We start from the raw sequence: 27,655 nt of genomic DNA, 5'->3' as shown, positions 1-27,655 counted from the left end.
TGAAGAAAAAAGAAGAATGACCTATGTATATACAATGTCAAGAATGTGTTACATGGTACAAAATCTAACATAATAATACATTGGAGCACAACACAATGCAATCATGTCTATGTATGTATAATGTGTTTACTTTTACAACAATCCTCAAAGAGGTTAGAATAGTTGTTTAAGCTTGCTAGAGGTCAGGACATCAAGTTTTACCGGTTTCTAGAATACATGTCTTTACCATTAAGGGAGGAAATTATGAGAAATTTACCATAAAGGTATCCTTGTGCATATGAGAAATTATGTTGTTGGGGAAGTGTTGCTTTCTCTCTTGTTGCCGGCTTGCAAAAGTTTCCTCTCTGCATATCCAACATGAAATGAAGGCATTCCCTTTCACATTAAGACAAACGACGTGGCCTCCATCCATATGAAAAACTATTTTGTTGGGACTGTTTTCTTTTGCGCCAAGCAACTTGTATGCGTGTGGCCGCTCGTGTCCTCAAATATGAGGATTCATACCTTGAGCACAAGAAACACACAAGTAACAAAGAAAATCAGTTCATTTTCACATAGCATAAGAAGCAAATATAATAGCCATTTACTGGCAAGGGGAGCGCAAAAGATATTGTATCGTTTGATAACACACATAAGACAGACATGGGATTTGGTGTGCACCTTATGGCTCCTTGGACCTTATTCTTCAGAAGAATCTGGTTGTACAAGTGTATAACTTCATGCAAATCTTTTGCGGTCAGAGAGAATGCTTCCACATTTCCCGCACATCTCACAGTTGTGCTTGACACGGCATGTCGTCCCAGTATAGGCCATTGCCGCTCCAGTCCACCTCCTGGCACCACATATGATTGGACAATCAATACCTAACATGAGATCATCCAAGAAAGACTTGGATTACTACAACTAATCTTGTTATGGAGACTTATTTAAATTTCGGAAACTCCCACAAATTTTGTGGTTGGATTCCAACACATTGTTTTCTACTATGTTATTACTGGAACTCAATTGCGCTGATATATCTTCCAACATAAAGAAAGTGATGGGCCATGGCCTCGTAGATCATTTCTGGTAAGTTTGATTACAAAATGCAGATACCAATGTTCAATTAATTCACTAAAACAAAAGGAAGCATAATGTTGCATGAGTAAGGATAAGCTTATATACTTAATTTTCTAGATTCATTCTCGAGGCACCAAATAAGTAGCTCCTCTCCACAAAATCCGTGTAGCAATTTTTGGAAAACTCCATTCTCCTCAACTTCCACATCCCCTTTGATAAAGACGTGCATTTTCTCAATGGGACTATTCTTCGTCAATATTATACTGCCTTGAATATAGAGATTCTGCCGAAGACGTTCACAAATAGCATCTAGAACTTGCTGCTCCATGAAAGTGAAGAGCCGAACCTGTGAGTAAGTAATGGAAAAAAATAGAACTTGTGTCATGCTACAATGATTATGGTTTCAGTAACTGAAAACATCATGAAACTCCAAATTTAATCTACAGAAAGCCATTCTATGGTAATTTTAAAAAACAAGACCTAAAAAATGAAACACATGAGTTAATGCATCATAACATTGACAATGATGGAATTCAGAATGCAGTTTACAAATAAATAAGAAAACAAACTAACCTTCTTTATGAGGTCCAAACAGAGAGACTTGCGGATTTCCTTTTCAATATCTTCTGGTAAGCTCTTCAGAAGTTCCTCTTCATTTACACCTCGATTGGCTGCCCACCTAAATCTTTCTGCTTCCAGAACCTTCCTAGAAAAGAATTAAAAGGAAAGTGTTCAAAAAAACAAGTACACAAGAAATTTATTTTTTCATCCTCACCCCCAATCTTAAAGAAACGAGACATAGAAAAATACTTTCCGAAGCATATAATTATTCACTACCTGCGAAACTCTATCGGTAATCCTCTCCTTGACATCCATGTTTCTACATCATGTCTTCTTAACTGCATTTCCACCCCCCTGAAATTTTCAAAAAGCCCAAGGACAAGTATGATATACAGAGTCCATGCTCAAAAACTGAATTCAATAACAAAGATAAACACATTCATTCAGTAAAAATGAGCAAAAAAGGAAAAAATTTAAATGATCGTGTTTGTCTTCTAAGTTAGACAAACATGTTTCTATCCCATATGTAGAGCATGTTTTCATCTGTTTTAGAGGTTTCCATGTGATTATTTAACATGAGGATTTTCTTTTTAAGGTGGGTTCAGATCATAATTTTATGCTTCTACTGTAACAATTATAAACCCAGGTTAACATGAATTGATGGATGAAAAAGACAATATTGAGTAGCTTTGCGATAACATGAATGGCTTCTATTGAAGGAGCACGTACAATAATACTTCAATGTCCTACTAATGTCAGCCTTTGCCCCATCCCAAGCACTCCCCTCATTATACTCATACACTCAATAAAGCACACGCCATCCTGTGTTTTTGCACAAGGAGAAATAACACAGTGAATGTATCTTTGGCAATGCACTAATAATCACATACCTTCGGCTTAGAGCGAGGAGAAAGTTTTGCATGTTCCCAATCAGCAAAACTGTCAACAGTAGACCCAAAACTACTATTCCAAGCACAAAAAGAATCTCCCCAACAAACATGCTTGGCACTTGGTTTGCAGCTAGAGTGCTGATTTGCTACAGCACATTCAGAATTTTAGATGAAAAATGCTGCTTTTCTTCCTAGAGAGGGCACAACCATCACGAATAACATTTTAACTTGCCTGAAAACCCCAGAAAAGAGAATAAACATATTTTTGTGCATAGTTTGTTGAAACAGTTACATTTACTGCGGTACTGTAGATTCCAAAAACGAATACATCCGAATTCTGATAAAAGCATTGCGTTGCATTTGCATTCACTCTCCATTCACCCCACAATTTCTCATTTATTTTGTTCATTCGCATATTGACATTGTTCCCTTCACCACAATCAAGGAACTTAAGGTCACAGACTGCGGCAGTTGAATTCAGGCATGCATTGTGTAAACACTGATTTACCCTCTGCAAAAATGCACCAAACAAAAAAATTATCCAAACATGATGAAGAAATAGTTGTTTTATGTTTCAGAAACAAATAACATTGCATTCAATGGTTTTTTCTATACAGGAAAATTGAAGGATTTTTAACTTTCAGTGTTTGATGGATGGCGAATGAAACTTTATGGCTGAAGGATAATGCCACACCTTTGTGAAGTTTCATTCACAATAAAATGGAGCTCTGCATACTGCCACAACTAAAAGAAAAAATACAGTACCTTCTGCCACTTAATTAACATAGTAGCTTCATATCCTCACGAAATGCATACACATCATCACTTACACCTACCAACCTGACCCTTCAGGATATATACTTTATACCTACATTGTATATCCTCTGGAGAATTTTGTGAGATATCAGTCTTTGCAAGTGCGATGTTGCAAGTATGGATACCATATGTGAAAATAAGAGTCTTTAATGAAACTTGGTATTACACATCACGTACACATATTTGGGTATCTGAGAAAATACAATTCTGAACGAAAAAATCTCAATCATGCTATCATAAGCGAATGGAAAAGAAATATATAATACAATTTCCAACAAAGGTTACAAAAAGAAAGCTATGTTAACGTCTTTTAAAATGCCAAAATGGCCAATAAGATCAAACAAGAGATTACATTTTACAATGTTTTTTCATCTTTGAGAATAACAAACCAAAACCATAGACTTAGCATAGGGTACTAAAGAATCTAGATATTAAAGAACTTAAGACTCTAAACTTAGATATACTGAAACTTTTTCCATTAAAAAATCTCCAACATCGGGGCTGCTCCAAGATGGAAAAATCCATGAAAAATATTATGATAGCTATATGTGTAGCCAAAATTATACTTCCTAAGTAGCAATTTACCGTAAATCCAGCAAATCATACAATTTCTCAATACCTGTAAACCAAAAAGGTACCAGCACGACCCAACAACATGAGCCACTAATAGAAAGAGAAATAAGTTGATGAAAAAGTTTGCCTGGGCAGTTTCAAAGATGAATCCAGTTGGTGAATTTCCAGCTAGCAATGGAGTAAAACGTGACATCCTCGGTATATACTGAATAAGGATAATGACTCGAAGAAGATTCTTGGTGAAAGTTGCAGCATATGTCATTCCAAAAGCCTTGGGAATAATTACCCACATAATTATCTGCATGTTCCATTATGTTCTTTTTTATAGGGATAACAAATAAAGCATCTTAGTAAAAACATAAATGCACCATTGGTAAAAATAGATAAGCATGGAAATATAGATAACGTAAATAGGGGTTAGTGCCTGCTGATCTGAATGATCAGTAGATATGAACTGATACAACTTTAACTTATATACTTGGAACAATTGTGTACAATGGATATCTGTAAGAATGCATTTATATTATTTTACAAATCAGATTACAAACTTCATGGTTTGTAAATGCTTACTTAGCTCTCAAAACAGGTATTCCAACCAGCATCAGAAATAGTCGCATCTGTTCATATCTAATGATCATTCAGGTCGGAAGACACTAACCACTATTTACTTTATCTTATATTTCCATGTTTATCTATTTCAGATAGTGTATTACCTAATCCTCTTGGCTCAAACTTTGGTATGCCCGTTTGACAACTTTTGGTCAGCTTGGAGGATTAAGTAGTACAGGTGGAAGCATGGGAATGGAAATAAAAATTAGTGTCCTTCATACTACTGATTAGCTACGCAAAATGCTATATGTTTTATGTCGTTTATCAAATCGAATAGTGAGAACAGTAGCATCAAGACTACAAAATTTTTAGACATCTCACAATTTCCAATGTTTATTATTAAATGACATACTCTTGAATACATCAGCTAAAAAAACAACTAATTAGCAATCCTTTTGTTAGCTACATATTAATCATATTAAGGTTCCCATTGTCGAATACGGGTCTCTAATGGCCGTATTCACACTGTCTCTTTGGATAGTCTAGGTTTAGGACATCTTTGTAAATATGTCAAAAGGCAGTTGCCCTAGCCCAGTTAGTATATAACGGGCTTTGTTAAGGTTGTTGTTATTTTGTTAGAGAGCTGCCGCTTCCATTGCATTGTAACCATTCTCTGAATAATACTATTATATTGTGTGCCTCTCTGTCTCTCTCACCATTGTAGGTGCTTCCCTCGCTTCGGAGACATTTCCATTCTGGATCGACCTATGCTAGAGATCTTTCGAAGCCAAAAACTACAATATACCTAACTTGAGGATCTCACATGTGCCAAAAACCAGATTACCTCATTTCTTTTCTTTTCATGTTATTTACTTTTATATTTACTGTGTAATATTTATTTTATTTTGATTTGTTCTCAAAGACGAAACAACACTTACAATGTAATCTCTTATTTGGTCTTATAGGCCATTTTGACCTGTTAAAAGACGTTAATATATCTTTCTTTCTTTCTCTCTCTCTCAGATTCTCTATTGCATCTTGCTTACACATGCTAACTCGGTGATCTTCATAGCAAGGTGTTGTTTATGTTTCCGCACTGGTGGTCTCAGTTCCCAACATCTGGTATCAAAGCCAGGTTCTTCAACTCGCTGCCTGCCGTCTGTTGGAGGGTGGCAGCTTCAGCCCTGCACTCTCTTTCATCTTTATTATCTTTGTACTATATTCTCTCCCTTCCCAGATTCTTCCCTCTCTAGAATCTGCAACTCCTTTAATGCCTTCTCTCTTTAGAATTTGTAATGCTTTAAATGCCTTTTTTTCTCTTCTACTTTTTCCAAGATATTCCCTTTTATTCCTAGTTTTTTGTACCTGTTTGGTAGTACAAGAGCCACTTTACTACCAAACAAACATTTCACCCACTTTCCCCAATTTTGTATAAATAGGCTATACCAGCCTCTTTTGTAAAGAATTTTTTACTTTTGGTTGCTACTTAAAAACAAGCTCTATTATTTGGCTGTGTCTCTACTCTTTGCAACCATTTTTCTACTGCTGTCTAACAGCCTTCTCACAGCTTGATTGTGTCTATTTTGTTCTAACTCTTCCGCTACTGCTATTAACAGCTTTTCTCACACCGTCATTAGTCTTCAACAGCATTCTTGCTTCGTCTCCCGTAAAGAAACCTGAGTTCAAGATCTCATCTAGAGAAGAGAAAGAAAACTGAAGATTCGCACTCTACTTTGCCAGATCACTCTTAAGGTAAGTCAGTCGGTTGTACCTTGCCTCTGTCATTGGAGCCGCTAGGAGTGGAATCTCCATCAAATCGGCCTTCGAGATCGTGCTTTACCAGGTTAGACACAATCTAATTGCTTGTCGTAATCACTCAAAGTAGATCCTTTCCTAGGAACAACCCCTATCCGTGCTTCATTCGACTAGACAACATTCGGGAGGACCAATCGATTCTGTCCCTCTTATCGTTATAGTCATTCGAAGCAGGATTAGTCTGGATAACTGGCATATAATCTGTTATTGGTATTTTCTTGAAATCGACATTCGAAATCCGACCGGATAATCGGCGCATTCGTGTCTAATTCGCCTAAGTCAATCAACTGTAACCACTTCGGACAGAATCGGCTAAGTCGAAATCGATTTGACTCATGTTCGAACCCGAGTAGAACTATATCGGGTGAGCCAGTCAGCCGCATCCCACCACCATTTGTAGTCAACTCCGAACAGAGTCTAACAAGCCGACACAGATGGCATCAACATCTGGCTCATCAAAGATGAGTCTAAGGAAGTTCGACGGATCGAACTTCAACTTCTGGAAGGAGCAAATGCAAGACTATCTAATAGTCAAGGGTCAGATAGATCCAATCGAAAATGAAAACCCTCCAGAAGGAGTCAAGCCGAATAAGTGGACGAAACTCGATAGAATTGTCCAAGCCACCATTCAGATGCACCTATCGGAGTCAAAGTACTTCACAGTGCAGTCGTGTTTGACAGCCTTTCAGCTATGGAAGACATTGTCAGACACTTATGAGAAGGAGGCTGCTGCCACAAAGATATATTTGATTCGGCGCCTCTACAACTTGCGGATGAAAGAATCTGACTTGGTCCAGGCACACCTGAATGAGTACAAAAGCTTAAGCTCCCAGACAATTGAGGATGAACAAGAGCAATGTTGCTCATGAGTAGTCTTCCCCCTTCATGGGAAACTTTCGTCACAACAATGTGCAACATTTCTACTGCCGCTGTGAAGTACTCCGAAGTTACGAGCGCAATACTTATTGAAGCAGCTCGGAGGAAATCGTTTGCAAAAGACTCAACAAATGAAGCTTATGTAGTACAAGGTTCAACCGACCAATCAAACAGTTGAGGAAGAAGTTCCTCCCGACCACCAAACAATCGGCGAAGTCGGAGCAAGTCCCGAGACAACCGAATCTGCAACTACTGCAAGAAACCCAGGCACATCAAAGCCGATTGCCCTGCACTCAAAGCGAAGAATGATAAGCCTCAACGAGCAGATCAAAAGAGTGGCCGGCATGAGGAGGTCAATTACGTCGGCTCTTCAGCCAAAGTACGGTCGACCAACTCGAACATACTATCCATTGAAAACCTAGTTGAATCAGAAGTTCTGCTTACAACTGAGGAATCGAGCACATGGCTCTTGGATTCGGGTGCGTCCTATCATGTGACCCCTCACAAATCCTAGTTTCGGCAATATTCGGCCCGACACTCCGACTCAGTACGAGTCAGAAATTCACAACACCGCGCCATTATCGGAATCGGCACTGTAGAACTCAACCTCCCAGGTAGTTCTACTTTAGTACTACACAATGTCTGACATGTACCTGAGCTCTACATACCTTTGATCTCAGTCGGACAATTGGACGAAGACAGAATGCGTGTCGGCTTCTCATCAAGGGGTGGACACTCCACAGGGGGAACCTCCGGCTTGCTCGAGGACCGAAAGTACATTCTTTGTACCCATTCTACGTCACATTCAGAGAGGGTGACTTGTTCCTGGTTGATATTCCAATGTCTTCACTATGGCATGGATGACTCAGACACCTCAGCAAGGCCGGCATAACGCATTTATCTAGAACCGGATACATCCCCAAAGACGATCGCCGAAAATTAGAACCAAGGTCCAGGAAATGTATTTTCCTTGGCTATGGACCAGATGACGAATTCGGATACCAGTCTAGGACCCTGAGCACAGACAGATCGTCCGAAGTTCGGACGTAGTGTTCAATGAGTCGGCTATGCACAAGACGGCCGAAAGGGCTATTGAAGTCCGAAGGGTAACCTTTTCAGATGCACCAGCCCTTCACGAAGGCCCGGTCCATAATACGAGGTCAGCTTCACGGGTAGCCGAATCCTCTAGCACCGACTCGGCACCGATCGACGTGGCATAGCCAAACGATTCGGCTTTCGACCATCCAACTCCGATATCCAATGCAACCAGTCCTGTCATACCTCGAAGATCCGAGCGACTGTCCCAACCCCCCAAAAGGTACTCTCTAGGAATCTTCTTTACGAACACTAGAGAACCGACATCATACGAAGAAGCATCGGCATCAGCCAATTCGACCACATGGCATCTGGCGATGGAGTCGGAAATGAACTCCATTCGGGCAAACAAAACTTGGAACTTGGTCGAATTACCGAAGAATCGACGTGCTCTTCCATGCAAGTGGGTCTACAAATTAAAAGAGACTTCCGATTCGGCCATCCCAAAATTCAAGGCTAGATTATTTGCGAAAGGGTTTCGACAGGAATATGGCGTCGATTTCGACAAGATCTTTTCACCAGTGGTGAAAATGACGACCCTGAGATTTCTACTCAGCGTAGTGGCAATCGAGAACTTGGAGCTGACCCAGCTAGATGTAAAAACGGCCTTCCTCCATGGAGATTTAGAGGAGGAACTTTATATGGAGCAGCCGAAAGGCTTTGTAGAAACCGGCCAGGAATATCTAGTCTCCCGACTCAGGAAGAGTCTATACGGCCTAAAGCACGCACCGAGACAGTGGTACAAGAAGTTCGACGACTTCATCCAATCAGTGTGTTTCTCTAAAAGCGATGAGGACCACTGCCTTTCACCAAAACAGCCCGAGATGGGTCTCCCATCTTCCTTATCATCTATGTGGACGACATGCTACTCTCCGGTCGTCATACCGGTGATCTCGTCAAACTTGTTCGGCAACTGCAATTGAAGTTTGCCATGAAAGACCTCGGTCTGGCAAGACACATTCTTGGGATGAAGATAAGTCGAAATCGGAATCGACGACAATTGTTTCTGTCCCAATCTGACTATATCGGACGTGTCCTAGAACACTTTAACATGTAGTCGGACAAATCCACTTTGACCCCACTCGTCATTAACCTTCGACTATCTCAACGAGACTGCCCAACATCCGGTCATGAGGGGGAAGATATGAAGTCGGTACCATATGCACCAGCAATCGGCTCCTTGATGTACGCGATGGTCGCGACACGGCCTGACATTGCTCATGCCATCGGAGTCGTCAACTTCAGGAGTGCATTGCCACATCAACGACCGAGGCAAAATACGTAGCCGCGTCTGACGCGGCGAAAGAGGCCTTATGGCTTGGTCGCCTAGCACACACATTTCGACAAGTCAACTTCGACTCAACTCCAGTTGTCTACAGTGACAATCAAGGTGTTGTTGCTGTATCGAAAAATCCGGTTCATCACAACACCTCCAAGCATATCGATGTTCAATATCACTTTGTTCGGAACTGCGTCATTTCAGGGAAAATCGGCCTCGAGAAGATATCTACAATCGATAATGTCACAGATGGGATGACCAAGTGTCTTTTGGCGGATTGATTCCGATCCCTTCGACACTAGATGGGCGTAGAGAAAAATCAGTCCGATTGAGTCGGACATTCAAGACGTTCTCAGACAATCGAAATCAATAGTTTGAAGCTCGGCTTTAGTTCTTCCAACCCCTACCGACTCGACCTTCTACTTTTCGGGTTTTGCCGATTCGAACAAAACTGATATGTTTAACAATTTTGGTATAATCTGTAACTCTTATTTATTCTTTTATAGGTTTTTTGGTGTATACACCCATTACGGGGGAGTGTCGAATACGGGTCTCTAATGGCTGTATTCACACTGTTTCTTTGGACAGTCTAGGTTTAGGACATCTTTGTAAATATGTCAAAGCGTCATTGCCCTAGCCCAGTTAGTATATAAAGGGCTTTGTAACCTAGCTCATAAGGTGGTTGTTATTTTGTTAGAGAGCTGCCACCTCCATTGCATTGTAACCATTCTCTGAATAATAATGTTACATTGCATGCCTCTCTGTCTCTCTCTCTCAGATTCTCTGTTGCATCTTGCTTACACATGATAACTCGGTGATCTTCATAGCAAGGTGCTGTTTATGTTTCCGCACTGACGGTCTCAGTTCCCAACACCCATTCCCATGCTTTCACGCATACAGTGTCTGATAAATAGATAAACAAGTAAATATAACATATATTAAATAGTAGTTAGTGTTTGCTGATCCAAACAATTACAAGATATGTCCAGGTGTAACTATTCCTGATATCTATTGGACACCCTCTAGAAACTATATATGCATGTACAATTCATGCAGTTTGGAATCATGTTGAGAGAATAATATAAAGAGATTCTTATCAGTATGCATTGTCATTGTATCATTGACTATAATTGTGTTAAGCAATTAAGTATGTCGCATACTTTCTGAATACAATACTTTGACGGCCATGATGAATTGCAAACATTTGGCACCATAACCTTGTAAGGGTTAGGACTGATGTCAATAGGGCTAAGGAATACTCAGGATTCACCCTAGTATAGGCCCTTTAGATGCAATAGTGGAGCTATGGTAGAAAAGATAGAGAGAGAGCAATAGTTGGAGGAGCTCACCTTTTAAGTGAGATCCAAAAGTTTTTAACTTATGTTTTATATGGCCCATTTATATGGCCCAAAAGTAACAAAAAAGTGATGAGTGACTTTTGGCCTTTATAAATAGGCCTATATACATGTACACACTATAAGGGGGTCATTTAGGGCCTTTACCCCAACAACCTCCCACTTAAAGGCATAAATGACGCCTTTAAGCTACATGACTCCCACCATTTGTATACATATCTGATGTTGTGCTTTGGGTAAGCACTTGGTCAGTACATCCGCAGGGTTCTGTGATGTGTGGACCTTTATCAATGTGATAAGGCCATCCTCAAGCACTTCTCGAATGAAGTGATATCGCACATCAATATGTTTTGTGCGTGCATGAAACATAGCATTCTTTGCCAAACAGATGGCACTTTGGCTATCACAACCAAGAATGGGTGCCTTTTCAGGCAAACCAAACTCACTGCATAGACGTGCTAACCATATTGCTTCCTTGGAAGCCTCGGTGGCTGAGATATATTCTGCCTCAGTAGTGGACAAAGCAACAACCTTTTGCAGCCTACTACACCATGATATAGCACCACCTGCAAGTGTGAATACATAGCCACTTGTGGATTTCCGTGTATCCACATCACCTGCCATGTCAGCGTCACAGAAACCCTTCAGCTCTAATGGGCCTTTTCCATAACAGAGGCATTTATTTTTAGTCCCTTTTAAGTACCTCATAATGGACTTTACTGCATTCCAATGTGCCTTGCCCGGATTAGCCATGAATCGGCTTACAACTCCCACTGCATAGGCAATATCAGGTCTAGTAGCAACCATAGCATACATAAGTGAACCACAAGCTGAAGCATAAGGTACACCTTGCATGTCATTGATTGCTTCTTGTGTCTTAGGACAATCTTCCTTAGAGACTTTATCATATGGCTGTAAAGGCACTCCTAGAGGCTTTGCGTCAGCCATACAAAATCTGTCCAGCACCTTGTCAATGTATTTTTCTTGAGATAAATACAGTGTGTGCTGCTCCCTTTGTCTACTAATTCTTACTCCAAGTACATGTTCAGCTTCCCCAAGGTCTTTCATTGAAAATGCAGATTTCAGCTGCTTTTTAAGGACATCGACAATGCTCCTTTTCTTGGCAGCAATGAGCATATCATCTACATATAGTACAAGAATGATTGGGTCGCCACTTTCATCTCTTTTAGTATACAAACAGTGATCAGCATGGCTTCTTTTGTACTCATGTTTGAGCATAAAAGCGTCAAACTTTTTGTACCATTGTCTAGAATCTTGTTTCAACCCATACAAGCTTCTATTGAGCTTACATACCAAATGTTCCTTTCCAGGAATAAAAAAGCCCTCAGGCTGTTTCATGTAAAGCTCTTCGTCAATGTCACCATGCAGAAAAGCTGTATGTACATCCATTTGGTCTAATTCCAGATCAAGTGCAGCCACTATAGCAAATAGCACTCACAAACTGGTCATTTTTACCACAGGAGAAAACACTTCCTGAAAATCTATGCCCTTAGTTTGAGCATATCCTTTTGCAACCAGCCTTGCTTTATACTTGGGTTTGTCATCAACGGTCTTGATTTTATATACCCATTTGTTAGGAATAGCTTTCCTTCCTTTGGGCAGTTCAACCAAGTCCCAAGTATTATTTGAATGCAAAGCCTTAATCTCTTCTTGCATAGCAAGCTCCCACTTATTGTTGTGCTCACATGCCTTTGCCTCTTTATATGTAAGAGGTTCTCCCTCATCGGTCAACATTATGTAGTGCAACGAGGGGTCAAATCTACTCACATTTCGTCTTATACGAGTAGAACGTCTCACCCAATGATCCATATTGTCAGGAAATGGATCAACATCAGGTGGCAGGTCCAAATCATCATTGTTGGGCTGCTGTCCATTATTTTCAGCACCATTTTCAGCATTATTATTTGGCTGCATATTCCTTTCAGGATCCTCATCTTGCTGTCCAACATCTTCTGGCTCCAAAACCACTGGATGATCAATATTTTCAGTCCTTTGTGGTGGATCCTGATGGTCAAAACTAGGTCTAACAGGTGGCTGGTCATGCTGAAATCTAACCCTTTTATAGTCATCTTTTGAGGCACAATTGTTTTGAAGCAGCCTTGCCTCATTGAAAACAACATTTCGGCTGCGTATAACCTTCTTGAGCTGGGGTATCCAAATCCTATACCCATTTCGCCTTCTTCACCATATCCCATGAAGAAGCCCTTAATGGACTTGGCATCAAGTTTGTTTCTCAGCTCAGGCCTTATATGTACAAAAGCCTCGCAGCCAAAGACATGTAAGTGATCATATGAAGCGGGTTTGCCAGACCAAACCTCTTCAGGGATGTCACCCTTTAAAGCGTGTGAGGGGATCTATTGCATACATGTACTGCAGTTTTCAGTGCCTCTCCCCAAAAGACATGAGGGAGATTAGCAGTGGACAGCATGCATCTCACTTTCTCACACCATTAGAAGAGGGGTTATATGGAACAATAAGCTCCCTCTTAATACCCAAAATTTCACAAAATTTCTTGAATTCAGCACTTGTATATTCACCACCATTGTCCGTACGCAAACATTTCAGTTTTCTGCCTGTTTGAGTGGTCACAAATGCATAAAAACGCTTAAATGCAGCTAAGGCTTCATCCTTAGATTTAAGCAATTGAACCCAAATTTTTCTAGAGAAATCATCAACAAATGAGATAAAATACATTGCACCCCCCATAGATTTGGTGGGCATGCTACACACATCAGAATAAACAAGATCAAGTACACAAGACTTACGAGACACGCCAGAGTAAAAGGAAAGCTTCACTTGCTTTCCATATTGGCATTCATTACAAAAATTAAGCTGCGTGCCTTTAGCATCAAGCTTCTTTAGATTACAAAGCCTAGTGAGACCCTTTTGGCTCATATGGCCAAGTCTCTTATGCCACAACTCCATATGGGAGTGAACTTTCACAATCAGCCTTGAACCTTTTGTCATTTTCCATGATCCTCTCTCAAAGAGAATGCTATAACCATGCATATCCATTTGCCCCACAGAAAGCAAGCTCTTCTTGATCCCTGGTACATAACACACTTTATGCAAAACCAGCTCATTAGTGCCATTTGTAGAAAAACGCACAGTGCCAATACCCTCAATGGAACATGCATGATTGTTTCCAAGGTATACATGGCCATGGCTGCCTACAGTAAAAGTAAAAAAACACTCCTTGATAGGAGTCACATGAAATGAAGCACCAGAGTCAACTATCCATGTTTGGGCTAATGCATCATTGACAGTCAGCAAAGCATCAATAAGATCATTCTTAGTGATGCACATGTCCTCTGAAGGAATATTTGGAGAGGCATCATATGCATAAGTATCATCTGCTGAAAAACTAGCACATAAAATGTCCTCAACATCTAACAGCTCCTCTATGACTACATTAGAGGCCAAATTGGCCTTCTCTTCGTCCTTTTGGCTGTCATGTGCATTAGTCTTGTCCTTTCTCTTATCTTCAGAATTCCTTTTTCTTTCAAGTTCAGCTTTGTAATAGCGGCAATCAGGTTTCTTGTGGCCTTTCCTGCCACACCGATAGCATGTTACGTCATTGCTTTTAACTTTGCTGCTACTTCCCCTTTCATGGCTTTTACTTTTGTTCCTATGTGCATAGTTACTTCTTTTATCTGTCCTACCTCTAACCATGTTGGCTGAGTTGCCACCTTCTCCACGTGCTTTTCTCCTGATCTCTTCATTGAGTATGGAGCCCCTAATACCATCAAAGGTCAAGTTGGGGCTATTAGATAATGAGACTACCAATGTCTCCCATGAGTCAAGTAGTGTCATTAACAAGAAAATGGCTTTGAGCTTATCATCAAAAGGAGTCATTCCTGAGTCTTGCAGCTGTGATAAGGTACCTGTAAACAAGGACAAGTGTTCAGCTGCACTCTTGGACTCATCCAATTGCATGCCAACGAGCTTTCGCATTAGGTGTACTTGATTAACAGGTGTACTGCTTTCATATGTGGCCTTCAGCTTTGCCCATATTTTAGAAGCAGATTCCAACCCTTTGAGATCTATCAAGATCTCATCAGAAACAGCCATCTTGATATATATGATAGCCTTTTTGTTTAAAATCTGCTATGCATCTTCTGACATGTTCTCTGGTTTTTCTGCCTCCAACGCACTCTCACAATCCTTCAAAAAAAGAATTCCTTGCATTCTTTCCTTCCACAAGTCGAAACCTGTTCCCTCAAATCGTCGAATCTCAAAAAGATTCTTCGCTTTTGAGGAGGATGACGCCATAGCTCACAATAAAGAGGTCTGAACACCTGTTCTTTGCTGTACAGCAACTGTGCAGAAGTTCAGAAACCCTAAATCTGCTCTGATACCAGTTGTAAGGGTTAGGACTGATGTCAATAGGGCTAAGGAATACTCAGGATTCACCCTAGTATAGGCCCTTTAGATGCAATAGTGGAGCTATGGTAGAAAAGATAGAGAGAGAGAGAGAGTGAGAGAGCAATAGTTGGAGGAGCTCACCTTTTAAGAGAGATCCAAAAGTTTTTAACTTATGTTTTATATGGCCCATTTAGGGTTTGCCAAGTTCACACTGAACTTGGCCCAAAAGTAACAAAAAAGTGATGAGTGACTTTTGGCCTTTATAAATAGGCCTATATACATGTACACACTATAAGGGGGTCATTTAGGGCCTTTACCCCAACGAACCTAATGTATTTTCTCAAACTACAGGGGAAGCTTGTCATCAGCACATACATGGAAAGCTTTCAAACTGAGATAGAAAAGGGCCAAGAAGAAGCACTATGTTCGTCACTGTAGTGTCTTTGACGAAATCAGAGGGAGGTACCATTGCCTCTTTAAACAAGGCTTTGGCCCACTAAACAAGGTAATGGAATATGAGGACCAACAGTGCCTAGGACTTTTCTTGCTAGAACTCAATAGACATAGGGAAAAGTTGTTGAAGGGTAATAATACCACCACACAAGCTCATCCACAAAGAACAATAACAACTTTCTTTAGCCCCATCACTCCTACTAATGTTGCAGTCAATCAAGGGATACACAAATGGGCTCCCGACCAGTACATAACAAAGGAGTTACAATAGATCAGACAATAGCAATTTGTCGCGCACGTAGGCCCTGGCCCCATGGACCACGACCTCAGCACCCCTTTCTTTCTTTCTTTCTTTCTTTCTTTCTTTCTTTCTTCTAATTAGATTGTTCTGATTAGATGATAGTGTCACCTCTTCTTCACTTCATTATACCCAATCATAACATAGTCATTGAACCAGAAAAAGGTATTTGCATGTGAAGCTGAAATAAAATCTTATTCCTGACACAATTTTTCAGCAATATATGACAGGGAGTAGGTGGTTTAGTATCAACCTTTAAACTGATTATCGAAGTCTACCATTAATGTTCTGAATGAAATGTAATAGGCACAAGATTTGAGAGCAATGAATGTCCTTCATGGATGAAGGAAGAGTAGATATAGGAAAAGAGAAGAAAATATGTATTAAGTCTTTTAAGAGGAACAAAATGGAATTGAGTCCAAAGGAGAGATTACATCTCAAAATGTTGTTTTGTCTTTGAAAGAAAGAAAGAAAGATATATTAACGTCTTTTAAGAGGCCAAAATGGCCTATAAGACCAAACAAGAGATTACATCTTAAGTGTTGTCTCGTCTTTGAAAAACACAAACCAAATTAAATATAACTAAACTAGTATAGCTGAGCACTTAGCATTCCCGATTTAGATGGATGGAAACTTCTGCATTCAAAAGATCTCTAACATGAGACAATCCAAGATTGACAAATAAAGGACATTATCTCCCTCCACTGCAGTTGTTTCCCTTGCTTCGGAGACCTCTCCATTCTGGATCGACATATGCTAGAGATCTTTTGAAGACAAAAGTTACAATATGTCTAACTTGAGAATCTCACATGTGCTGAAAACCAGATTTCCTCATCTGTTTTTATCTTATTTACTTTTATATTTACTGAGTACTACTTATTCTATTTTGATTTGTTGTTCTCAAAGACGAGACAACACTTAAGATGCAATTTATTGTTTGGTCTTATACGCAATTTTGGCCTCTTAAAAGACATTAATATATCTTTCTTCTTTCTGAAGCAAGGGACACACCTTTGTGTCAGATAGTAATGGCTCTTATCTATCAATGTCAAGGGTGATGGTATCAAAGTTCAAATGGGCGTGGCCTTAATACACAATAACTTGTTATTGACTGATCTATTATAACCCCTGTTAAGTGTTGTGGTCAAGATCCTACTTTGTAGTCCTTGATTGACTTGTAGAATGAGGAGTGGTGGAGGTAAAGAAAGGTGTGGTCCTTTGTTAATGAGCTGTTGTGGTTGTATTGTTATCTTTCAACAACTTCTCTCAAGACCCTAGACTTGAAACTCTCCAACAAAGTAGCTGCCAATGTCCAATGTAGATAAGTCATCCTATTTACTTCTACATCGATGTTGTTATATCCTTTCTTACACTTTAATTGATTCAACGATAAATAGACATGGTATTGTGTAGTGCAGTAGCTGGCTAATATATCTCAGTTTTAACAATTCGGTAACACTAAACAGTCAAAAAGTACATATGCCTGTGAGACAAATTATGTTCCAGAGGCATACCTGAGGTAGAGGCAATACCACAACCAAGTCAAGGGAAAACCATCCCAAAAGATAGTGTGCCACTATCTGCTTTGGTTCATCAATGAGAGGCCCGGAACCGATTCCAGATGATGGCCCAAAATATGCCAATCGAAACTGAGAAATAGTAATGGTTACAAAGAATTATTATAGTAAAATTATAATGTTTTCTTTCAAATAAGCTGCAAACACAAGGTAAGGTGGGGCCTGGGAGGGAAACTAAAACCATTCCTGTTAAGATACAAAACCAGAAGAAAATACCTGTAAAGCATACCAAATTCATTTATTACCTGCAAAAGCATGTGGATAATATAAACAAGATCTGCTGCACTCCGCAATGCTGTTATTACTTTTGCAAATTTTACATCAAAATATATACAATGATTATCCTGCCAAAACAGAAAATTGCTCCATTCTTTTTAATGATATATATAGACTTTCACTAACTTTAACACAGAAAAAGAAATGTAGTACAATGCTGCCAAAGGCTTATATACAATCATATGATGTTAGCAGGCATGCTGCATCACCGACCATTTGTTTCATAGTAAGCAAATATTGCTGAAGTTGCTTGTATATAGGGAAAACAAATGCCTCAAAGGTCATGTTCAACAGGTTTGTACATATGAACGAAAGACCATAGATTTAAAACTTACAGGTTTGTATATGAACATGAATGTCAACCTGCATGCATCAAGATATACTGACGTCATATATTTTAACATTATCCACAACTTCTGTGAACATGAATGTCAACCTGCATGCATCAAGGTATACTGACGTCATATATCTATGATGCTCACAAAATTCAGGCCTCCAGTGAGATTAAAGTTGCTAAAGATATATCTTCATGTAGGTTAGTTTTACAAGCAGACAATAATTGGCACTCAAATACTGCTAGTTCTACAACATCAAGGGTTCAAAGAAGAGTCAATCAATATATATCTGACGACAATGTAAGATCATGCTAGAAGGGTCACTATAAAAACACAATTCTATATTATAAGCTAAGACTTGAATCTATGAATCTATCTAACGAAGTAGAAGAACTCATATAAACAAATAAAATAAGGCATCTTTCTGATGGAAGCTATTAACACTATGACCTACATACTCGATCAAATTTTCACGATGGCCATGGAGTGGGTGACTCCATTGGAAGCTTATTCAGGGAAGACACTGTTGGCAACATATCTATATGTGGTTGGTAGTACATGTTGGGTGCGTGTGCAATTTTGGGACAAAACTAGAAGCTGAGCAACAGATGCATCTTCATTGGATGCAAGTCAACGTCTAAGCCCTACGGACTATGATCTGACAGGAAGGAAGATAGTATTCAGCCCGGAAGTGGATTTCGATGAATGGCCACATACCACAGATAGGATATCTGTGTTGAGAAATGAATCGTCAATCCACAATAAAGGAATGCGCTGAAATACACAGTTCAGGAAACGCAGAAGACAATGTGCACTGATTTTACGTGGAAACCCTAAAGCGGGAGAAAACCACGGAGAACGGAGCTTCATTATATATATAGTGGATATACAAGGACGGGATTAGAGTACAACACTCTCTAATCTGAGTGTATCAGCCACAGCTACGGCGCCGCTCTCGCAGTCTCTCTTCTCGTTCTCACTCTTCTCTGTCGTTCTTTCTTTCTTTCTCACATGATAAGGAGCAAAGCATCGGTGCCCCACGATATAATCCGGGCAGAGATGGGAGCAGCACCTATAATAACCGAGGCGTTATTCTGATCAGTGACATTTATCCAATGTCTTTGGGAGCTCCCTAAACGAAGGTACCCAAGGTTGGCACTTATGTCATCAAAACAACTGGCTGAAAATGGAGACACTCATTGTTGGTATGCTGAAATGCAACAATGGTTCGAGTCACATGGCATGAGTATAAATGCCCTACCCCCATTCCAATATAGCTTGGACTGTCCCCATCTAAATATGACCAAAGTGGAAAAAAATAGAGTGATCCAAACTGATATTATTAACTTGGAAAACAAGATAACATGGATCAGCCCCAAAATACCACTTGGTATAAAGATGGCACACTATAAGACACACTTCTTACATACATCGGAGGATGGATTTGTCATCAGGCCACCTTATATGGACATACATCTATCCTATGCGCTGCGTAGTGTGATAGGGCAGCTGCGAACTTCATCACATCAGCTACAGATTGAGGTAGGCAGATATACACGACTACCTCTAGAAGAGAGAATTTGCCAATTGTGCCATCAAGGAGTGGAATCTGAAGAACACTATGTTTGTCATTGTAGTGTCTTTTATGAAATCAAAGGGAGATACCATTGCCTCTTTAAACAAGGCTTTGGCCCACTATGCAAGGCAATTGATCGGGCAATGGCAATTTGCCGTGCACGTAGGCCTCGGTCCCATGGACCACGACCTCGACACCCTTGTCATCGACAGATAAAAGCCATTATCTCCCGCCATCGTAGGTGCTTCCCTCGCTTCGGAGACATTTCCATTCTGGATCGACCTATGCTAGAGATCTTTTGAAGCCAAAAGCTACAATATACCTAACTTGAGGATCTCACATGTGCCAAAAACCAGATTCCCTCATTTCTTTTCTTTTCATGTTATTTACTTTTATATTTACTGTGTAATATTTATTTTATTTTGATTTGTTCTCAAAGACGAGACAACACTTAAGATGTAATCTCTTATTTGGTCTTATAGGCCATTTTGGCCTCTTAAAAGACGTTAATATATCTTTCTTTCTTTCTTTCTTTCTTTCTACAACAAAGGATCACACACGAGACACTACTTGCCCTAGGTGTATTTATATTTATACCTTGTATGGGCTATTTACAAATGTAGCCACTACTACACAACACTACTATTATTATCTATAATAATGAGTGGCCATCAGTCGGTCCTAGTGTTGATTGTCCAGCCGGTTCGACTAGTCGGCCTGGTCATCGACCATCTGGTTGGCCCGACTAGTTGGTCGCATCTTCGACCTAGATCTCCTTTCTGTCGACTCACCCAGTCGACTTTCTCGCAGTCGACTCTTCAACTATCGGTACTCAGCCCAAGCAGTTTGCTCCTACTAGTCTTCGACTGTCAGCACTTCTTGGCCCAAACAATCGGCTCCTCCCACTGGAGGGACATATTCCTAACAATCTGAGACAATAGAAACGAATATATCCAACAAACCAGCGAAAGGTGGAACAGACACAAGAGCTGGGATCTAGAGATGTCAATCAGCCCGAGGACCCAGTATCATGTTGCCCTTGGTACACAATATGAACCACATCAAGACCAAGGAAAGGTTCTCATTTCAAACAAGAGCATGAACACCTGATTTTTACGATTAATCAGAACATTGTGCACGTGATTTTTGAAGACAAGATTCGAACCTTATACCTCCAATCTATGAGGCAATATAAATACAAATAAGATAGAATTACATGTAGTTTTTGTGTGGGAAATTAGATAAAAATAAAATAATTATGAGCACATAAGTGCAAGCTAAAGCATGTGTGCGAAGTGGTGGTGAATGTTTAGACCTTAGTGCATGAGAAGGTTAAAGCATGTGCTCTGAGTGGTGGCGCATGCTTCACCTTGACTACATGGGAAACCCTATATAAAGGCCCCTGATTATTAGGTGAAGGGGAGAAAATAACAATAAAAAACCTATTCTCATGTGTAATAAGTAATATTGTTGTGGCTATCCAATCTACTTTTTGCATAAATGCCTTCTCTCGAATTCAATCCACATCTCTTTCAATTAACCAAATTCTGCATTCGTTCTTAACTAAATGGCTTGGAACGGTGCAGCATCTTGGCAATGTCTACCGCAGGAATTATGTAGCATACCGGATGGATGTAGATTCACTTTGCTGAATGAAGCAACCACCAAGTTTTCAGCTACCCGATTCTGAAAGGCCTTGAGGCTGCAGAAAGCCCTATATGGGCTGAAGTCCCAAGGACCATATATAAGCAGTTGAATGGATTTCTCTTAGCAGCTGATTTAGGAGATGTCCAGTAGATATTGCACTCTTTGCCAAATCGAAGGTCAACAACCAATGGTCTCAATGTTCTATATGAAAATTTTGGTCTTCATGGGTATTACTGAGGTCAGTATGTATCGGTCAAGCAAAGTCTTCATTCCTTGTTCTTCTTCTTCTTGAACTTAGGGTTTTAGGTAGAGAGATTTACCTTGGAAAGGAAGATAAATTTCCATGCTAACAGAGATCATCGTTCGATGCAAAGTGATTGAAGGCCACAATGGATCATAGAGACATACATGCCCCTCAGCTTTTGATCCCATTGAATTCTTTCATTCCATCTGTCCACCTTTTCATGACCACATGTTCCTCCTTTGTCTTTACTTTCTTCCAACATTTTAATCACGCCTCTAAAATCATTTGGCTCAATGCGAAGTGATTGAAGGCCACAATGGATCATAGAGACATACATGCCCCTCAGCTTTTGATCCCATTGAATTCTTTCATTCCATCTGTCCACCTTTTCATGACCACATGTTCCTCCTTTGTCTTTACTTTCTTCCAACATTTTAATCACGCCTCTAAAATCATTTGGCTCAATGCGAAGTGATTGAAGGCCACAATGGATCATAGAGACATACATGCCCCTCAGCTTTTGATCCCATTGAATTCTTTCATTCCATCTGCCCACCTTTTCATGACCACATGTTCCTCCTTTGTTTTTACTTTCTTCCAACATTTTAATTATTTTACTCACGCCTCTAAAATCATTTGGCTCTATTTAATGTAATCATTTTGGCGTGTTCAAGTGGGCAATTTTTTCCTGATTCTAAGAGTGTTGACTGTTTCCAGTGACCATGTGGTGAATTTATGGCAGAGGCATAGCTACAGGCGGGAAAACTGACGGAGACCTCTATTCATGAGCGATGGGAGGTCTCTGAATGGAGCCTTGCGGCATTCGAACCAAGGCTACCAAAGAAGTCAACCAAGCCTACCTACAAAGTTACTCCCAAGTCTGTCTACAAAGCTTAACTAAGACAAATCATCAGGCAAATCCTAACTATTAAGATTAACTTCCAGACTGTCCACAAAGCCAAGCAACTGAGCTAACAGATGTCAATGAAGCCAGACAACAACTGTAAATGACAACGATGATGCCTGCAGATGAGACCATTTTGGCCACTTAGGTTTAAAGAGACCTTTAGTCTCAATGATTGCCCACATGATATAATCCGAGTAGAGATTGGGGCTGCCCCATTAATCATCGAGGCATTATCCCAATCAATGACCAATATCCAACGGCTTTGGGAGATCCCAAACGAAGCTCAAGGTTGGCATTTACGTCCTCAAAACAACTTGCTGAACATGGAGATATTCATGTTGGTATCCTGAAACCCAACAATGGTTCGATGGTTCGAGTCACATGGCATAAACATAAATGCACTACCCCCACTCCAATATAGCTTGAATTGTTTCTATAAACATGAAAAAAGTGGAAAAGAATAGAATGATCCAAACTGATATTATCAAGTTTGAAAACAAAAATAACATAGATAAGCCCCACGATATCTCGTGGAAGGATAATGGCCCACTATAAGACACGTTTTACACACATTGGAGGATGGATTCTTCATCAGGCCCTCTTATATGGACATACATGTATCTTACAGCTGCACATTGGATAGGGCAGTTCGGCACTTCTTCACATCAGTTAGAGGTTGAGGTAAAAAAATATGCACAAATACCTCTAGAAGCAAGAATTTGCCAATTGTGTCATCAAGGAGTGGAATATGAAGAACGCTATGTTTGTCATTGTTCTGTTTTTAATGAAATAAATGGGACATACCTTTGCCTCTTTAAGCAATGTTTCGGCCCACTAGGCAAGGTAATAAAATATTAGGACCAACAGTATTTGGGGAATTTCTTGCTAGAAATCAAGAGACACACGGAGAAGTTGTTGAGAGACAAAAACACGGCCACACAAGCTCATCAACAAAAAACAATCATAGCTTTCTTTAGCCCCATCATTCCTACTCATGCCACAAGTCAATCAAGGGCAACACAAATGGAACCTCAACCAGTACATTTTTAAAGGGGTTACAATAGATCTGGCAATAGCAATTCGTCATGCATGTAGGCCTCGGCCTCGTGGACCATGATTTCACCACCATCATCAATAAAGGCCATTATCTTCCACCATTGCAAGTGCTTCCCTCACTTTGAAAACCTCTCCATTCTGGATCGATCTATGTTAGAGATCATTCGAAGACAAAACATACAATATATCTGACTTGAGAATCTTAAATGTATGGATGTCAAGATTCTTTAATCACACTCTTAATTATATTTCTATTTAATTTTTTTAGTTAGTTATGCCTATTTTAGTTTGCTGTTCTCAAAGATGAGATAACGTTTTAAGATGTAGTCTCTTGTTGGTCTTATAAAGGCCATTATCTCCTGCCATCGCAGGTGCTTCCCTCGCTTTGGTGACCTCTCCATTCTGGATCGACCTATGCTAGAGATCTTTCGAAAACAAAAGTTATAACATATCTACCTTGAGAATCTTACATGTGCCAAAAACCAAATTCTTTAGTCTCTTTTTATCTTATTTACTTAGTAATATTGATTTTATTTTGATTTGTTGTTCTCAAAGATGACACAACACTTCTGATGTAATCTCTTGTTTGGTCTTATAGGCCATTTTGGCCTCTTAAAAGAGGTTAATATATCTTTCTTTCTTCCTGTCGTTGGTTCATTCTTTCTTCCTTCCCATACACTCAATTCAAACTCAAAGATCAAGTGGCCATAGTTTAGCCACGTAATGGCCAATCGAGATAGCCCCTATAATTTCTAGGTATCATGGGATCTCCGCTCTTGAATATTGATACAATGCTATGTTCTGTCCAACTACTAGGGAAGCGTTTACACATAGGAGATGTATTCAATAACTAGTATTGATCTGTTGATAATCCCCTCCCATGACTTCTTTTATATAAGTTCATTACTTATCTAATGACTTATTAGAACCTTTAACTACCTCTCATAACATTGCATAAAGTTCCACGACCTTCCATAATGTTCTATTACACTAAGAGTTTGTATTGATCCTAAAAACATGGAGTTACATATCACTTTCTACAAAAACAATATTTTATTGTCTGGAGGTAATTCTAATAAAACGCAAAAGCATAAACAATAGTTCAAGTGGTTTTCAAAGGTTGAAGATATCATTCATATAGCTTGGTGCAAGATCTAAGGCAAAATAAATTCGAACTTTCTCAATTGTTTATTATGTGTATCTAAGAAGTACATACATATACCATAGTCTATAAGATTTTTTTTCTACCCCTTTATTTAGAAGACACGCGTAAAAAGCCATAGATGGTCTACTTCCAAGTATGTTCCATTACATTTGGTGATTGCTTAGAGCTCCAGCATATCTCGATATTGTTGACAGTTAATATCAACCAAGCATTGAGGCTCAAAACAGATAGATTTGTAGATTACCTTATCAACCGAGAGGATAAAGAAAAACAAGGGATCCACAAATGCTGCCAGCAAGCAAGAGATTAAAAAGAATTTGTTCCATTTTTGCAGTTTCTTTGTATGAGGATGCATTATTCCTGGTACGAAAGCTAATCCCCAAGCATGTGCCAATTTGAAGAACTGCTTTATCCTATTATTAGCCTTACCATTGGCCTGAATACAAGAAGGAAAGAAGGTTATAAAAGACATGCATGTCCATATTAGGTATCTTCAGATATCTTTTATCATATGCATGTTTGTTGAAACTGAGAATAATCATCCTAAATACATGCTTAAAAGTTGCATAATCGAACTTGGATTAGTCAGGACTCAGCAGTGTGATACCAAATTGAATGTAAATACACTTGATACTTTATCATGATGTGTTTGTTGGAGAATGAGATAATTCATCCGAAGGATTTCAAATGGAGTCACATAATAGAGAACGAAGTGCATACTAGACGAATTACATAAGCAGTCACTGTAATCACCAAGCTATACTAATTCAATGATAGTTTGGACAATATCCAAGCTAAATGTTTGTACGATGCAACAGACTTTTATACAAAAATAGAATCTATTAAATGTGAGGTATAAAACAAGGGGCAGCATTTCAAAATCGAAAGATCAAAAATAGGTCAAGCTCTCGCCTAATGGAGTCCATTAATGTATCAATGGCTTTCGATTGATTCTCAGCCTTTGTTTAAGCAAGAGCACATCGACAGTGGCAGACCATATCTCAGGCCCAATTGATCCATTAACATATGCTTATGTGTGTGTGCTCATAATAATCATTCCTAGCGTATGCTCAAATCATAACACCAAGACTAACATCCACTACGCTAATGAGACTATCTCAGCCCTAATTTTGCCCCATCAATGTATGACTATATCTATGCTCATATCATCTAACCCTAGGACTATGTCCAAACCATAACCAACAATTGTGACCAATGGCCATCCATCAGGTTAATGAGCCTAACTCTAATGTAGGTGACTCCGCTAATAAAATATTAAGATAAGTCTAAATGGCCATCCATGTAGACTCGTGATAATTAAGTCAAGTTTTGAGCAGTAATTGTAAGAAAGTTGGGTCACCGAAAAAATGGACCTATCACTGGCATAATTGACACATTTAATGTATGATTCTCTGTATGCTCATGACAATTAAGTGTAGGTCTATGTTCCAACCATAGCAACTGGATTTATAGACAACCAAATAGCTATCCACCAAGGCAGTGGCCCTATCACTGGCCTAATTTATTCTATTAATTTACATTTACGTGCATGTTCATAAAATATATGTACCAATTATAGCATTCGCGTTATTGCTGGAAAAATGGTCCAACCACTCGGTTAATGGGGTTACCTCTGGCCTAATTGGATGCATCAGGATATGATTACAAATATTCTTGCAAAAACTAACCCTATTTTCTGTTCAAATGAAAGTCCAACAAGCTAATGGAAATACTTGACATAACCCTATTTCTTGGACATTCGAAACAATCAAGCCAAATTTTATGAAATGATGGTAAGAACTACTTTAGTTCATCACAATTCATAATCAAGTAAAGTAAGAACCTGTCCATCAACGAGTTTATGATAGGGCGGAGACCTCGTGTCCAGCTCTTCTTTTAGAGGATACAATGGGCAAGTGGTACAAAATGGATCGTCACACTTCCCTAAAGGACCTGATCGTAAGAGATGTTCATGTGGAGCAACACTATGGGGGCGTTTCCGGACAGTTCCTTTCACTTCCAGGGGGGTTATTGTAGCAGCTTCATTCTGTACACCAACAGGACCACTAAAGAACCTCTTGTGACGCTTAATTGTACTATCTTTCTCTTCAGTAGGTTTGTTTGTTCTGTTTCCTTGAACGGGTCTACTTGCATATCTGTTTTTGTTGGAACTGGGTTGCAGAGGAGCACTGAAGTAGGTATGGTGACTTGAATTAGCTTGTTTTGGTCTAGGCGAGAGAAAATTGGAAAGCTCGACGAAGGTGTGATCAGCTGTTTGAGAGCTTGTTAATAGCATGGGTATCTCATCAGATTCATCCAAATCCATAGATAGCATCTGGAGAGCGAAGAAGAGACAGAACTCTCCCCTGTTTCTCCTCTGTTTTTAAGTATAATTCATCGCTATGGAAAATTCATCTGAGAGCCGTGTAAAGTTTGTTCCAAGGGTTGTATCACATGGGAGCTGGAGAGCAAAGAAAGGAGAGACAGACCTCTCCCCTGTGTTTCTCCTCCGTGTATGGGAATAAATTTCTCTCTATGGAAAACTCACCTTGAGAGTGGTAAAGTTTGTTCCGAGGATTGTATCACATGAGATTCTCAGAGAGCACACAAACAATCTGCTCCCCTGTTTCTCCTCTGTTTCTGCTTATATGAGCTCTGTGTATGGGATTCTCAGAGACCATACAAACAATCTGGTCCCCTGTTTCTCCTCTGTTTCTGCTTATATGAGCTCCGTGTATGGGATTCTCAGAAACCATACAAACAATCTGCTCCTCTGTTTCTCCTCTGTTTCTGGTTATATGAGCTCTGTGTATGGGAAAAACATTCCTCTGTGGGAGGTGTATAGGAATTGTTCCTTTCTTCATTCC

The 27,655-nt window shown here is 39.6% G+C and overlaps 1 protein-coding gene across 3 annotated transcripts; it reads right to left on the bottom strand.

Moving 5' to 3' along the window:
• Nucleotides 1-27,655, bottom strand: LOC147860973 (putative cyclic nucleotide-gated ion channel 20, chloroplastic). 3 transcript variants are annotated; one of them, XM_087323466.1, is made up of 12 exons: nt 26,632-27,655; nt 25,033-25,224; nt 17,828-17,926; nt 17,520-17,654; nt 3,946-4,197; nt 2,743-3,021; nt 2,511-2,656; nt 1,897-1,974; nt 1,633-1,765; nt 1,165-1,405; nt 661-832; nt 1-504 (listed from the first exon to the last, which is right to left on the bottom strand). In XM_087323466.1, the coding sequence occupies exons 1-12, from the start codon at nt 27,121-27,123 to the stop codon at nt 384-386; spliced, it is 2,340 nt and encodes a 779-aa protein (XP_087179592.1). In that variant the 5' UTR covers nt 27,124-27,655; the 3' UTR covers nt 1-383. The 3 variants fall into 3 exon arrangements, with proteins under 3 accessions (XP_087179592.1, XP_087179594.1, XP_087179593.1); XM_087323468.1 differs by lacking the exon at nt 26,632-27,655 and adding an exon at nt 18,194-18,221 and having other exon boundaries at nt 25,033-25,165; XM_087323467.1 differs by lacking the exon at nt 3,946-4,197.

This window comes from Azolla caroliniana, unplaced genomic scaffold (genome assembly GCF_043228905.1).
Source record: "Azolla caroliniana isolate FFs.n. ecotype wild unplaced genomic scaffold, voAzoCaro1.0.p SCAF_8, whole genome shotgun sequence".
Lineage (NCBI taxonomy): Eukaryota > Viridiplantae > Streptophyta > Polypodiopsida > Salviniales > Salviniaceae > Azolla > Azolla caroliniana.
Note: the sequence above shows the minus strand (reverse complement) of the source record. Positions and strands in the feature narration are given on the sequence as shown.

Coding starts and splice junctions, on each gene's coding strand:
- LOC147860973 (XM_087323466.1), bottom strand. CDS start 27,123: ATGCTATCTATGGATTTGGATGAATCTGATGAGATACCCATGCTATTA. Junction 25,225..26,631: donor ATAAACTCGTTGATGGACAG/GTTCTTACTTTA, acceptor TCTTGTATTCAG/GCCAATGGTAAGGCTAATAA. Junction 4,198..17,519: donor TGGTATTGCCTCTACCTCAG/GTATGCCTCTGG, acceptor TGGAACATGCAG/ATAATTATGTGGGTAATTAT.